General features: G+C 50.2%; 1 protein-coding gene across 2 annotated transcripts in view; it reads left to right on the top strand.

The window, feature by feature from the left end:
• LOC106563906 (cell adhesion molecule 2) overlaps positions 1–12,604 on the top strand; it is a 678,594-nt gene that overhangs the window by 583,562 nt on the left and 82,428 nt on the right. For both annotated transcript variants that reach the window (XM_014129855.3, XM_082958335.1), the window contains exons 6-8: positions 9,499–9,660; positions 9,751–9,841; positions 10,010–10,188. In XM_014129855.3, coding sequence (XP_013985330.2) covers positions 9,499–9,660; positions 9,751–9,841; positions 10,010–10,188 — 432 coding nt within the window. The remainder of the gene's footprint in view (positions 1–9,498; positions 9,661–9,750; positions 9,842–10,009; positions 10,189–12,604) is intronic.

Here is a 12,604-nt window from a genome sequence, read left to right as displayed (position 1 = left end):
ACTGACTCATTCCTGTAAAGGAAATACCAGTTGATACTATTGTATATACCAACCAGAACTAATTTAGGATGTCTGGTAGCTGCTGGCACAGACTGAGGAGAGGAGAGGAGAGGAGAGGAGAGGAGAGGAGAGGAGAGGAGAGGAGAGGAGAGGAGGGGAGAGGAGAGGAGAGGAGGGGAGAGGAGAGGAGAGGAGACGGGAGGAGAGGAGACGGGAGGAGAGGAGAGGAGAGGGGACGAGAGGAGGGGAGGAGAGGAAAGGAGAGGGGACGGGAGGAGAGGAGAGGAGAGGAGAGGAGAGGGGACGAGAGGAGGGGAGGAGGGGAAAGGAGAGGGGACGAGAGGAGAGGAGAGGAGAGAGGAAAGGAGAGGGGACGGGAGGAGAGGAGAGGGGACTAGAGGAGGGGAGGAGAGGAGACGAGAGGAGGGGAGAGGAGAGGGGACGAGAGGAGGGGAGGAGAGGAAAGGAGAGGGGACGAGAGGAGAGGAGAGAGGAGAGGAGAGGGGACGGGAGGAGAGAGGAGAGGAGAGGAGAGGAGAGGAGAGGAGAGGAGAGGAGAGGAGAGGAGAGGAGAGGAGAGGAGAGGAGAGGAGAGGAGAGGAGAGGAGAGGAGAGAGGAGAGGAGAGGAGAGGGGACGAGAGGAGGGGAGGAGGGGAAAGGAGAGGGGACGAGAGGAGAGGAGAGGAGAGAGGAGAGGAGAGAGGAGAGGGGACGGGTGGAGAGGAGAGGAGATGGGACGAGAGGAGGGGAGGAGAGGAAAGGAGAGGAGAGGAGAGGGGACGGGAGGAGGGGAGGAGAGGAAAGGAGAGGGGACGAGAGGAGAGGAGAGGAGAGGAGAGAGGAGAGGGGACGGGAGGAGAGAGGAGAGGAGAGGAGACGAGAGGAGAGGAGACGAGAGGAGGGGAGGAGGGGAAAGGAGAGGGGACGAGAGGAGAGAGGAGAGGAGAGGAGAGAGTAGAGGGGATGGGAGGAGAGGAGAGGAGAGGAGGGACTAGAGAGGGAGAGGAGAGGAGAGGAGAGGAGAGGAGAGGAGAGGAGAGGAGAGGAGAGGAGAGGAGAGGAGAGGAGAGGAGAGGAGAGGAGAGGAGAGGAGAGGGGGACGAGAGGAGGGGAGAGGAGAGGGGACGAGAGGAGGGGAGGAGAGGAAAGGGGACGAGAGGAGAGGAGAGAGGAGAGGGAGAGGGGACGGGAGGAGAGAGGAGAGGAGAGGAGAGGAGAGGAGAGGAGAGGAGAGGAGAGGAGAGGAGAGGAGAGGAGAGGAGAGGAGAGGAGAGGAGAGGAGAGGAGAGGAGAGGAGAGGAGAGGAGAGGAGAGGAGAGGAGGAGGATGGGAGGAGAGGGGACGGGAGGAGAGGAGAGGGGAGGAGAGGAGAGGAGAGAGGAGAGGGGACGGGAGGAGAGGAGAGGGGACGGGAGGAGGGGAGGAGAGGAAAGGAGAGGAGAGGAGAGGGGACGAGAGGAGGGGAGGAGAGGAGAGGAGGCGGGGAAAGGAGAGGGGGACGAGAGGAGAGGAGAGGAGAGAGGAGAGGAGAGGGGACGGGAGGAGAGGAGAGGAGAGGAGAGGGGACGGGAGGAGAGAGGAGAGGGAGTGGAGAGGAGAGGAGAGGAGAGGAGAGGAGAGGAGAGGAGAGGAGAGGAGAGGAGAGGAGAGAGGAGAGGAGAGGAGGAGGGGAAAGGAGAGGGGACGAGAGGAGAGGAGAGAGGAGAGGAGAGAGGAGAGAGGGACGGGAGGAGAGGAGAGAGGAGAGGAGAGTGGGACGGGAGGAGAGAGGAGAGGAGAGGAGAGGAGAGGAGAGGAGAGGAGAGGAGAGGAGAGGAGAGGAGAGGAGAGGAGAGGGGATGAGAGGAGAGGAGAGGGGATGTTTATTATCACCAGTGAAAATGGGACTATTCCAGCCAGCTTGTATCAGAGGGTGTGATTGATGTTTGGAGTGTCTGGTAGTATACTATATAGGGAATAATCTACCATTTGGGACGGAGTCTCTGTTTAATAAAGAAGAAATCAAACGATGAGGGATGACTGGCTCACAGCAGCTGCATCAGCAGTGTGTGTGTGTGTGTGTGTGTGTGTAATAGCATCTATCAGCTGTCTTTTATAGAATGGCCAAGCCCTCTCTGGAATGGCCAAGCCCTCTCTGGAGTGGCCAAGCCCTCTCTGGAATGGCCAAGCCCTCTCTGGAGTGGCCAAGCCCTCTCTGGAATGGCCAAGCCCTCTCTGGAGTGGCCAAGCCCTCTCTGGAATGGCCAAGCCCTCTCTGGAATGGCCAAGCCCTCTCTGGAATGATCAAACCCTCTCTGGAATGGCCAAGCCCTCTCTGGAATGATCAAACCCTCTCTGGAATGGCCAAGCCCTCTCTGGAATGATCAAGCCCTCTCTGGAATGATCAAACCCTCTCTGGAATGATCAAACCCTCTCTGGAATGGCCAAGCCCTCTCTGGAATGGCCAAACCCTCTCTGGAATGGCCAAGCCCTCTCTGGAATGATCAAACCCTCTGGAATGGCCAAACCCTCTCTGGAGTGGCCAAGCCCTCTCTGGAATGGCCAAGCCCTCTCTGGAATGATCAAACCCTCTCTGGAATGGCCAAGCCCTCTCTGGAATGGCCAAACCCTCTCTGGAATGATCAAACCCTCTCTGGAATGATCAAACCCTCTCTGGAATGATCAAACCCTCTCTGGAATGATCAAACCCTCTCTGGAATGATCAAACCCTCTGGAATGATCAAACCCTCTGGAATGGCCAAACCCTCTCTGGAATGGCCAAGCCCTCTCTGGAATGATCAAACCCTCTCTGGAATGATCAAACCCTCTCTGGAATGATCAAACCCTCTCTGGAATGATCAAACCCTCTCTGGAATGATCAAACCCTCTCTGGAATGATCAAACCCTCTCTGGAATGATCAAACCCTCTCTGGAATGATCAAACCCTCTCTGGAATGGCCAAGCCCTCTCTGGAATGATCAAACCCTCTGGAATGGCCAAGCCCTCTCTGGAATGGCCAAACCCTCTCTGGAATGGCCAAGCCCTCTCTGGAATGATCAAACCCTCTCTGGAATGATCAAACCCTCTCTGGAATGATCAAGCCCTCTCTGGAATGATCAAACCCTCTCTGGAATGATCAAGCCCTCTCTGGAATGATCAAACCCTCTCTGGAATGATCAAACCCTCTCTGGAATGATCAAACCCTCTCTGGAATGATCAAGCCCTCTCTGGAATGATCAAACCCTCTCTGGAATGATCAAACCCTCTCTGGAATGATCAAACCCTCTCTGGAATGATCAAACCCTCTCTGGAATGATCAAACACATCTGCTTTTTGCTAACCAATTCTGCTGACGAAATGATGTTTCTAACTTCTATACTTGGATGAAAAACAGCTAATGTTGGTTACCTGTATAATAAAACAATAATCAATAAACAAAGCAATTTATCTGAAAAGTTCATTTTTAATTTTTGTTTACAGAGATCAAATTGACTGTAGTTCTATATTTACATGGAATATGTTTGGATTCAATAGTCTGGCATGGTTGATGAAAAGTTAACTTAGTCTGAAGTAAAGCACACGCATACATACACACTAACACACACACTCTCCTCTCCTCTCCTCCCATCTCCTCTCCCCTCCTCTCCTTTCCCCTCCTCTCCTTTCCTCTCCCCTCCTCTCCTCTCCTCTCCTCTCCTCTCCTCTCCTCTCCTCTCCTCTCCTCTCCTCTCCTCTCCTCTCCTCTCCCCTCCTGTCCTCTCCTCTCCTCTCCCCTCTCCTCTCCCTCTCCCCTCCCTCCTCTCTCTCGCTGGTAAAAAGCTTCAGAAAGCGCTAGTGTGTGAAAGGCGTATACAAACACAAACAAATAAACACACACACAGACACACACACTGGCTGGCTGACTTACTGGCTGACTGACTAGCTGACTGAATAGATGACTAGCTGACTGAATGACTGGCAGACTGACTGGCAGACTGACTGGCTGACTGACTAGCTGACTGGCTGATTTACTGACTGACTGAATAGCTGACTGGCTGGGTGGGTGAATGACCTGCTGACTGGCAGGCTGACTGAATGACTGGCAGAATGGCTGACAGTCAGACTGGCAGAATAGCCGACTGGCGAATGGCTGATTGAATGGCCGACTAACTGTCTGACAGAATTACTGGCTGTGTATAGTGAATGATTTGTTTACTTCCCCCACCTCCCTCTCTCCTCTCCTCCCCCTCTCCTTTCCTCCCCCTCTCCTTTCCTCTTTCCTCTCCTCCTTCTCTCCTCTCCTCCCACTCCTCTCTCCTCCCTGTTCCCCATCCCTCCTTCCATTCCCCCCACCTCCCTCGCTCCTCTCATCCCCCTCTCCTTTCCTCCCCCTCTCCTTTCCTCTTTCCTCTCCTCCTTCTCTCCTCTCCTCCCGCTCTCCTCCCTCCTTTCCCCACCTCCATCTCTCCTCTCCCTCCCTCCTTCCCCCACCTCCCTCTCTCCTCTCACCTTCCCCCACCTCCCTCTCTCCTCACTCCTTCCCCAACCTCCCTCTCTCCCTCTCTCCTTCCCCCACCTCCCTCTCTCCTCTCTTCCCCCACCTCCCTCTCTCCTCTCTCCTTCCCCCACCTCCCTCTCTCCTCCTTCCTTCCCCCATCTCCCTCTCTCCTTCCCCCACCTCCCTCTCTCCTCTCTCCTTCCCCCACCTCCCTCTCTCCTCCCTTCCCCCACCTCCCTCTCTCCTCTCTCCTTCCCCCACCTCCCTCTCTCCTCCTTCCTTCCCCCATCTCCCTCTCTCCTTCCCCCACCTCTCTCCCTCTCTCCTCCTTCCTTCCCCCATCTCCCTCTCTCCTTCCCCCACCCCCCTCTCTCCTCTCTCCTTCCCCCACCTCCCTCTCTCCTCCTTCCTTCCCCCTCCTCCCTCTCTCCTCTCTCCACCTCCCGCTCTCCTCCCTCCTTCCTCTCTCCTTCCCCTACCTCCCGCTCTCCTCCCTCCCTCCTTCCTCTCTCTTGCTCATTTGCTTCTCTAAATCATCTGTTCTGCATGCTCAGTCACTTCCTGTTTCAGCTCAGAGCCCTCCTCCCCCTGGAGACCAGGTAATTGACAGCTCTGCTGCGTTAGCAATGACTGGACAGAGGAGAGAGAGGATACAATTGGCTGAAGGCGAGGGAGAGAAGAGAGAGAGAGAGAGAGAGAGAGAGAGAGAGAGAGAGAGAGAGAGAGAGAGAGAGAGAGAGAGAGAGAGAGAGAGAGAGAGAGAGAGAGAGAGAGAGAGAGAGAGAGAGAGAGGGGCATTCAATCAAAAGTTAGGACACCAGTGGGAGGTTTGTACAAAGTCAGATCCTAACTCTCAGAGCCAGCTGGCGTTATGGTAGTGGACTTGCTCAATATATTCAGAGATATAGGACTCTGATCATAGTACTATAGGGAACAGAGTCACATTGGTAATGCAGCCAGAATCTTCATTTACATAGGACAGGATTGGGCTTAGTCTGGGGGCTGGCTTGGGAGGAGAGGGGGGTTCTTCTCTCTGAGCAATTATACCTTAACTGTCTCTGTCTTTCTCTGTGTCTTTCTCTGTGTCGGTCTGTCTGTCTCTGTGTCGGTCTGTCTCTGTGTCGGTCTGTGTTTGTCTCTGTCTCTGTGTCTGTCTCTGTGTCTGTCTCTGTGTCTGTGTCTGTGTCTGTCTCTGTGTCTGTGTCTGTCTCTGTGTCTGTCTCTGTCTCTGTGTCGGTCTGTCTCTGTGTCTGTCTGTCTGTCTGTCTGTCTGTCTGTCTGTCTGTCTGTCTGTCTGTCTGTCTGTCTGTCTGTCTGTCTGTCTGTCTGTCTGTCTGTCTGTCTGTCTGTCTGTCTGTCTGTCTGTCTGTCTGTCTGTGTCTGTCTGTGTCTGTCTGTCTCTGTGTCTGTCTGTCTCTGTGTCTGTCTGTCTCCGTGTCTGTCTGTCTCTGTGTCTCTCTCTCTCCCCCCAAGTCGACCCCATCCCTCTTTCACTTCTTCTCTGAGTTAATCCTCAGCCCTCCCTCCCATCCATTCATTATGCCATCCAATCCCTCTGTCCTCAGGGGGTATGCATATGGTGTACAGTATGGCCTGTCAAGTGGGGTGTCATGTACCCCCCCCCCCTCTCTCTCCCCCTCTTCTCCACTCCATCTCTTCATTACCAAAGAAATTCATCTCAAACTTCAGGTGAAAAAAGGGATGTTCATTATAATTGATGGACATTTTTGAAGGGGGGGGTTGACACCTTTTTCGTACGGAGAAAAAAAATCAAGTACAGAAAATGTGGAAGTGGAAATGTGGAAGTGGAAGTGGAATTTTTTTAAACAGCAGCTACATGTAGTGTTGAAGAAATAGAGGGGTGAACTGTGTTACGTTTACCTTCAACTACACCCCTGCTCAAATACACTGACTAAATGGAATGTGTGTGTGTGTGTGATTTTGTGGTGTGTGTGATTGTGTGTGTGTGTGTATGTATGTGTGTGTGTGTGTGTGTGTGTGTGTGTGTGTGTGTGTGTGTGTGTGTGTGTGGGAGATTCACACGTCACTGAGGATTTACTCAAAAGCCTGTTTACAGCGCTGTGAAAACACACACACTAGACAATAGTACCTTGGATAAGTCTATAAAGACAGTTTGTTGACGTATGAGTGAAGGAAAGAGAGAAAACCAGAAAGAAAGAAAGAAAGAAAGAGAGAGAGAGAGGAGAGAGAGAGAGAGAGAGAGCGAGAAAGGGAGAGAGACAGAAAGAGAGAGAGAGAGAAAGAGAGGAGAGAGAGAGAGAGAGCGAGAGAGAGAGAGAGAGAGAAAAAGAGAGAGAGACAGAGAGAGAGACAGAGAGAGAGAGAGAGAGAGAGACAGAGAGAGAAAGAGAGAGAGAGAACAAAATAGCAAATTCTCTGTCCGACTTTAAGACAACTTTTGGACGTGTTTGTTCAACCATAGTCTGTTTAGGAACAACAGAAAGAAAATCAATATTAACACACAAACATTTCCCTGATTCACACACACACACACACACACACACACACACACACACACACACACACACACACACACACACACACACACACACACACACCACACACACACACACACACACACTTCCCTGATTCACATATATACACACACTCACACATACACACACACACTTCCCTGATTCACATATACACACACACATACTCACACATACACACCCACTCTCACACACACACATACACACTCACTCACATACACACACCCATACACACACACACACACACACCCCCCATGGTGTTGTGTTGTGTGTTTGGGGAGCTGTCAGTGTAATGTTTTCAGAGTTTCACCGCGGACAGGACAGGGAGTTGCTGAGTGTGTTTTCTGTGTCTGAGTGCTTTGGGCCAGATTCAGTCTGTGGTTGTCTGACAACAATCTCTCACAGTCTCACTTCAGAATTTGATGTTTTTGCACTTTTCTCTAAACGTCAAATGTCAACGTTGCTTCAAAACGTCAAATTTCCAATGTTAATGGTTAAGCTTTATGTTTGGGCATTCATTCTGAATGGTTACGGTAAGGGTTAGGGTTAAGGTAAGGGTTAAGGTAAGGGTTAAGGTAAGGGTTAAGGTAAGGGTTAAGGTAAGGGTTAAGGGTTAAGGTAAGGGTTAAGGTAAAGGTTAAGGTAAAGGTTAAGGTAAGGGTTAAGGTAAGGGTTAAGGTAAGGGTTAAGGTAAGGGTTAAGGTAAGGGTAAGGGTTAAGGTTAGGGTTAAGGTTAGGGTTAAGGTAAGGGTTAAGGTAAGGGTTAAGGTAAGGGTTAAGGGTTAAGGTAAGGGTTAAGATAAGGGTTAAGGTAAGGTTAAGGGATAAGGTAAGGGTTACGGTAAGGGTTAAGGGTAAGGGTAAGGGTTAAGGTAAGGGTTAAGGGTTAAGGTAAGGGTTAAGGTAAGGGTTAAGGGTTAAGGTAAGGGTTAAGGTAAAGGTTAAGGTAAGGGTTAAGGTAAGGGTTAAGGTAAGGGTTAAGGTAAAGGTTAAGGTAAGGGTTAAGGTAAGGGTTAAGGTAAGGGTTAAGGTAAGGGTTAAGGTAAGGGTAAGGGTTAAGGTTAGGGTTAAGGTAAGGGTTAAGGTAAGGGTTAAGGTAAGGGTAAGGGTTAAGGTAAGGGTTAAGGGTTAAGGTAAGGGTTAAGGTAAGGGTTAAGGTAAGGGTTAAAGGTAAGGGTTAAGGTAAGGGTTAAAGGTAAGGGTTAAGGTAAGGGTTAAGGTAAGGGTTAAAGGTAAGGGTTAAGGTAAGGGTTAAAGGTAAGGGTTAGGGTTAAGGTAAGGGTTAAGGTAAGGGTTAAGGTAAGGGTTAAAGGTAAGGGTTAGGGTTAAGGTAAGGGTTAGGGTAAAGGTAAGGGTTAGGGTTAGGGTTACGGTAAGGGTTAGGTAAGGGTAAGGGTTAAGGTAAGGGTAAGGGTTAAGGTAAGGGTTAAGGTAAGGGTTAGGGTTAGGGTTAAGGTAAGGGTTAAGGTAAGGGTTAGGGTTAAGGTAAGGGTTAAGGTAAGGGTTAGGGATAAGGTAAGGGTTAAGGTAAGGGTTAAGGTTAGGGTTAAGGTAAGGGTTAAGGTAAGGTTAAGGGATAAGGTAAGTGTTACGGTAAGGGTTAAGGTAAGGGTTAAGGTAAGGGTTAAGGTAAGGGTTAAGGTAAGGGTTAAGGTAAGGGTTAAGGGTTAAGGTAAGGGTTAAGGTAAGGGTTAAGGTAAGGGTTAAGGTAAGGGTTAAGGTAAGGGTGAGGGTTACGGTAAGGGTTAAGGTAAGGGTTAAGGTAAGGGTTAAGGTAAGGGTTACGGTAAGGGTTAGGGATAAGGTAAGGGTTAAGGTAAGGGTTACGGTAAGGGTTAAGGTAAGGGTAAGGGTTAAGGTAAGGGTTAAGGTAAGGGTAAGGGTTAAGGTTAGGGTTACGGTAAGGGTTAAGGTAAGGGTTACGGTAAGGGTTAAGGTAAGGGTTAAGGTAAGGGTTAAGGTAAGGGTTAAGGTAAGGGTTAAGGTAAGGGTAAGGGTTAAGGTAAGGGTTAAGGTAAGGGTAAGGGTTAAGGTTAGGGTTAAGATAAGAGTTTAAAAAATGTTTTATTAAATGTGAATGTCTACCACTGGGATTGAACACGTGACCTTGGGATTACACCCATCCACCATCCCAGCCCACAACACCACAGCTAAACACCAGCCTATTGGATGGTAATAGTTCTCACTGTTGCCCGTACGGGCCGGTGTTGAAGGCATTTCCTGACGTCAATCCTGAGCGATCTGGCTGTGTCTGAAGCATGAAAACTGAATATGAATCCTTCAGTGAATGTCTACTTTGAGATAGTACTGCAATGCTTTACGGAAAATAAAGTGGCATAGCGAATTATGATTGTTTATGAAGGACTCGACACTAATCGTCATGAGGTAGCTCTGCCTGCGACTTAAAAACCAGTGTCACCTTTGACCCAAGAGAGAAACTATCCTCTTGGTCTAATAGTGTGTTGGTTTCCTGAGCAGGAGGCCCAGGATTCAAACCTGTGATCATGTTGATTGTTTTAACCCACCAGGTGCCAAGGAGGTGAATGCCAGTGGGAAGACCTTCACGGTGACCAGTTCTCTACAGCTGCTCGTTGACAGGGACGATGACGGGGCAGCGTACACCTGTAAAGTAGACCACGTAGCCCTGTTACAGACACCGCAGCAGGCTACTGAAGTACTGGAGGTGCACTGTGAGTATCACACACACACACACACACACACACACACACACACACACACACACACACGTTCTTAACCTCCCTCTCTCTCGCTCTCTCTAGATGCTCCTCGTGTAGTGATCACCAATTCGTTGACGTTCCCTCAGGAGGGGCAATACTTGAAGCTGGAGTGTGTATCCAAAGGAAACCCATCGTAAGTCAACACACACACACACACCACACACCACACCACACACACACACACACACACACACACACACACACACACACACCACACACACACACACACACACACACATACACACACGTATGAACCCTACAAGGCTTGGTCTGAGGTGTGTGTGTCTCTCCCACCCGTCAGGCCAGATCCTGTGATGTGGACTAAGGATGGAGGAGAATTACCAGATCTGGAACGTATGATTGTAGAGGGAAGAGAGCTCACTTTCACCACCCTGAATAAAACAGATAACGGAACATACCGCTGTGAAGCCTCCAACCACCTAGGCACCAGCAGCGCTGAATACCTACTCTACGTCTACGGTAAGAGAGACTCGTTATTTAAAGACACAAAAATAAACAGAGATTGAGTTTTTGTTTTGTTGTTTTTTCTTTCCGTCTTCCCGGTAAGCATTAACCATTTGTTCTTGTTGTTGTTGTTGTTGTTGTTGTTTGTAATTCAACAATGCCAATTCTGTAACCTTAAAGCCTGGGATACTAAAGACTGAAAGTGAGACGTGATGATGTCTCTCTGCTTGGCACCCAGAGTTAAGGAGATTGATTGGGAGGGGGGCCAAGGCTTCTACCCTATGGTCTGTCCTGGCTAGGACAAGGCTAATTATATACCGACTCAACAACGTTTGGAGAAGAAAGGTTTGTTTTAGGTCACTGGAAGAATGATGTCAAAATGATTATTTCAGAACATCTAGAGTCTGTCTATCTCCTGGCTCAGTATTCCATTCAATTGGATTGCTGGCAACTACCCCAGAGAGAGAGAGAGAGAGAGAGTGGTTCCATGACAACTACCCCAGAGAGAGAGAGAGAGACAGAGTGGTTCCATGACAACTACCCCAGAGAGAGAGAGAGAGACAGAGTGGTTCCATGACAACTACCCCAGAGAGAGAGAGAGAGACAGAGTGGTTCCATGACAACTACCCCAGAGAGAGAGAGAGAGAGAGAGTGGTTCCATGACAACTACCCCAGAGAGAGAGAGAGACAGAGTGGTACCATGACAACTACCCCAGAGAGAGAGAGAGAGAGAGAGAGTGGTTCCATGACAACTACCCCAGAGAGAGAGAGAGAGAGAGAGACAGAGTGGTACCATGACAACTACCCCAGAGAGAGAGAGAGAGAGAGAGTGGTTCCATGACAACTACCCCAGAGAGAGAGAGAGATACAGAGTGGTTCCATGACAACTACCCCAGAGAGAGAGAGAGAGAGAGTGGTTCCATGACAACTACCCCAGAGAGAGAGAGAGACAGAGTGGTTCCATGACAACTACCCCAGAGAGAGAGAGAGAGACAGAGTGGTTCCATGACAACTACCCCAGAGAGAGAGAGAGAGACAGAGTGGTTCCATGACAACTACCCCAGAGAGAGAGAGAGAGACAGAGTGGTTCCATGACAACTACCCCAGAGAGAGAGAGAGACAGAGTGGTACCATGACAACTACCCCAGAGAGAGAGAGAGAGACAGAGTGGTACCATGACAACTACCCCAGAGAGAGAGAGAGAGAGAGAGTGGTTCCATGACAACTACCCCAGAGAGAGAGAGAGATACAGAGTGGTTCCATGACAACTACCCCAGAGAGAGAGAGAGAGAGAGAGGTGGTTCCATGACAACTACCCCAGAGAGAGAGAGAGACAGAGTGGTTCCATGACAACTACCCCAGAGAGAGAGAGAGAGACAGAGTGGTTCCATGACAACTACCCCAGAGAGAGAGAGAGAGACAGAGTGGTTCCATGACAACTACCCCAGAGAGAGAGAGAGAGACAGAGTGGTTCCATGACAACTACCCCAGAGAGAGAGAGAGACAGAGTGGTACCATGACAACTACCCCAGAGAGAGAGAGAGAGACAGAGTGGTACCATGACAACTACCCCAGAGAGAGAGAGAGAGACAGAGTGGTACCATGACAACTACCCCAGAGAGAGAGAGAGACAGAGTGGTTCCATGACAACTACCCCAGAGAGAGAGAGAGAGACAGAGTGGTTCCATGACAACTACCCCAGAGAGAGAGAGAGAGACAGAGTGGTTCCATGACAACTACCCCAGAGAGAGAGAGAGAGACAGAGTGGTTCCATGACAACTACCCCAGAGAGAGAGAGAGAGAGACAGAGTGGTTCCATGACAACTACCCCAGAGAGAGAGAGAGAGACAGAGTGGTTCCATGACAACTACCCCAGAGAGAGAGCGAGAGATAGAGTGGTACCATGACAACTACCCCAGAGAGAGAGACAGAGACAGAGTGGTTCCATGACAACTACCCCAGAGAGAGAGAGAGAGACAGAGTGGTTCCATGACAACTACCCCAGAGAGAGAGAGACAGAGTGGTTCCATGGCAACTACCCCAGAGAGAGAGAGAGAGGCAGAGTGGTTCCATGACAACTACCCCAGAGAGAGAGAGACAGAGTGGTTCTGTGACAACTACCCCAGAGAAAGGACAGAGTGGTTCCATGACAACTACCCCAGAGAGAGAGAGAGAGACAGAGTGGTTCCATGACAACTACCCCAGAGAGAGAGAGAGAGACAGAGTGGTTCCATGACAACTACCCCAGAGAGAGAGAGAGACAGAGTGGTTCCATGACAACTACCCCAGAGAGAGAGAGAGACAGAGTGGTTCCATGACAACTACCCCAGAGAGAGAGAGAGACAGAGTGGTTCCATGACAACTACCCCAGAGAGAGAGAGAGAGACAGAGTGGTTCCATGGCAACTACCCCAGAGAGAGAGAGAGAGAGA

The sequence above is a fragment of the Salmo salar genome, chromosome 11 (genome assembly GCF_965601325.2).
Source record: "Salmo salar chromosome 11, fSalSal1, whole genome shotgun sequence".
NCBI lineage: Eukaryota > Metazoa > Chordata > Actinopteri > Salmoniformes > Salmonidae > Salmo > Salmo salar.
The sequence above is the reverse complement of the archived record's forward strand: the minus strand, read 5'-3'. Positions and strand labels throughout refer to the sequence as shown.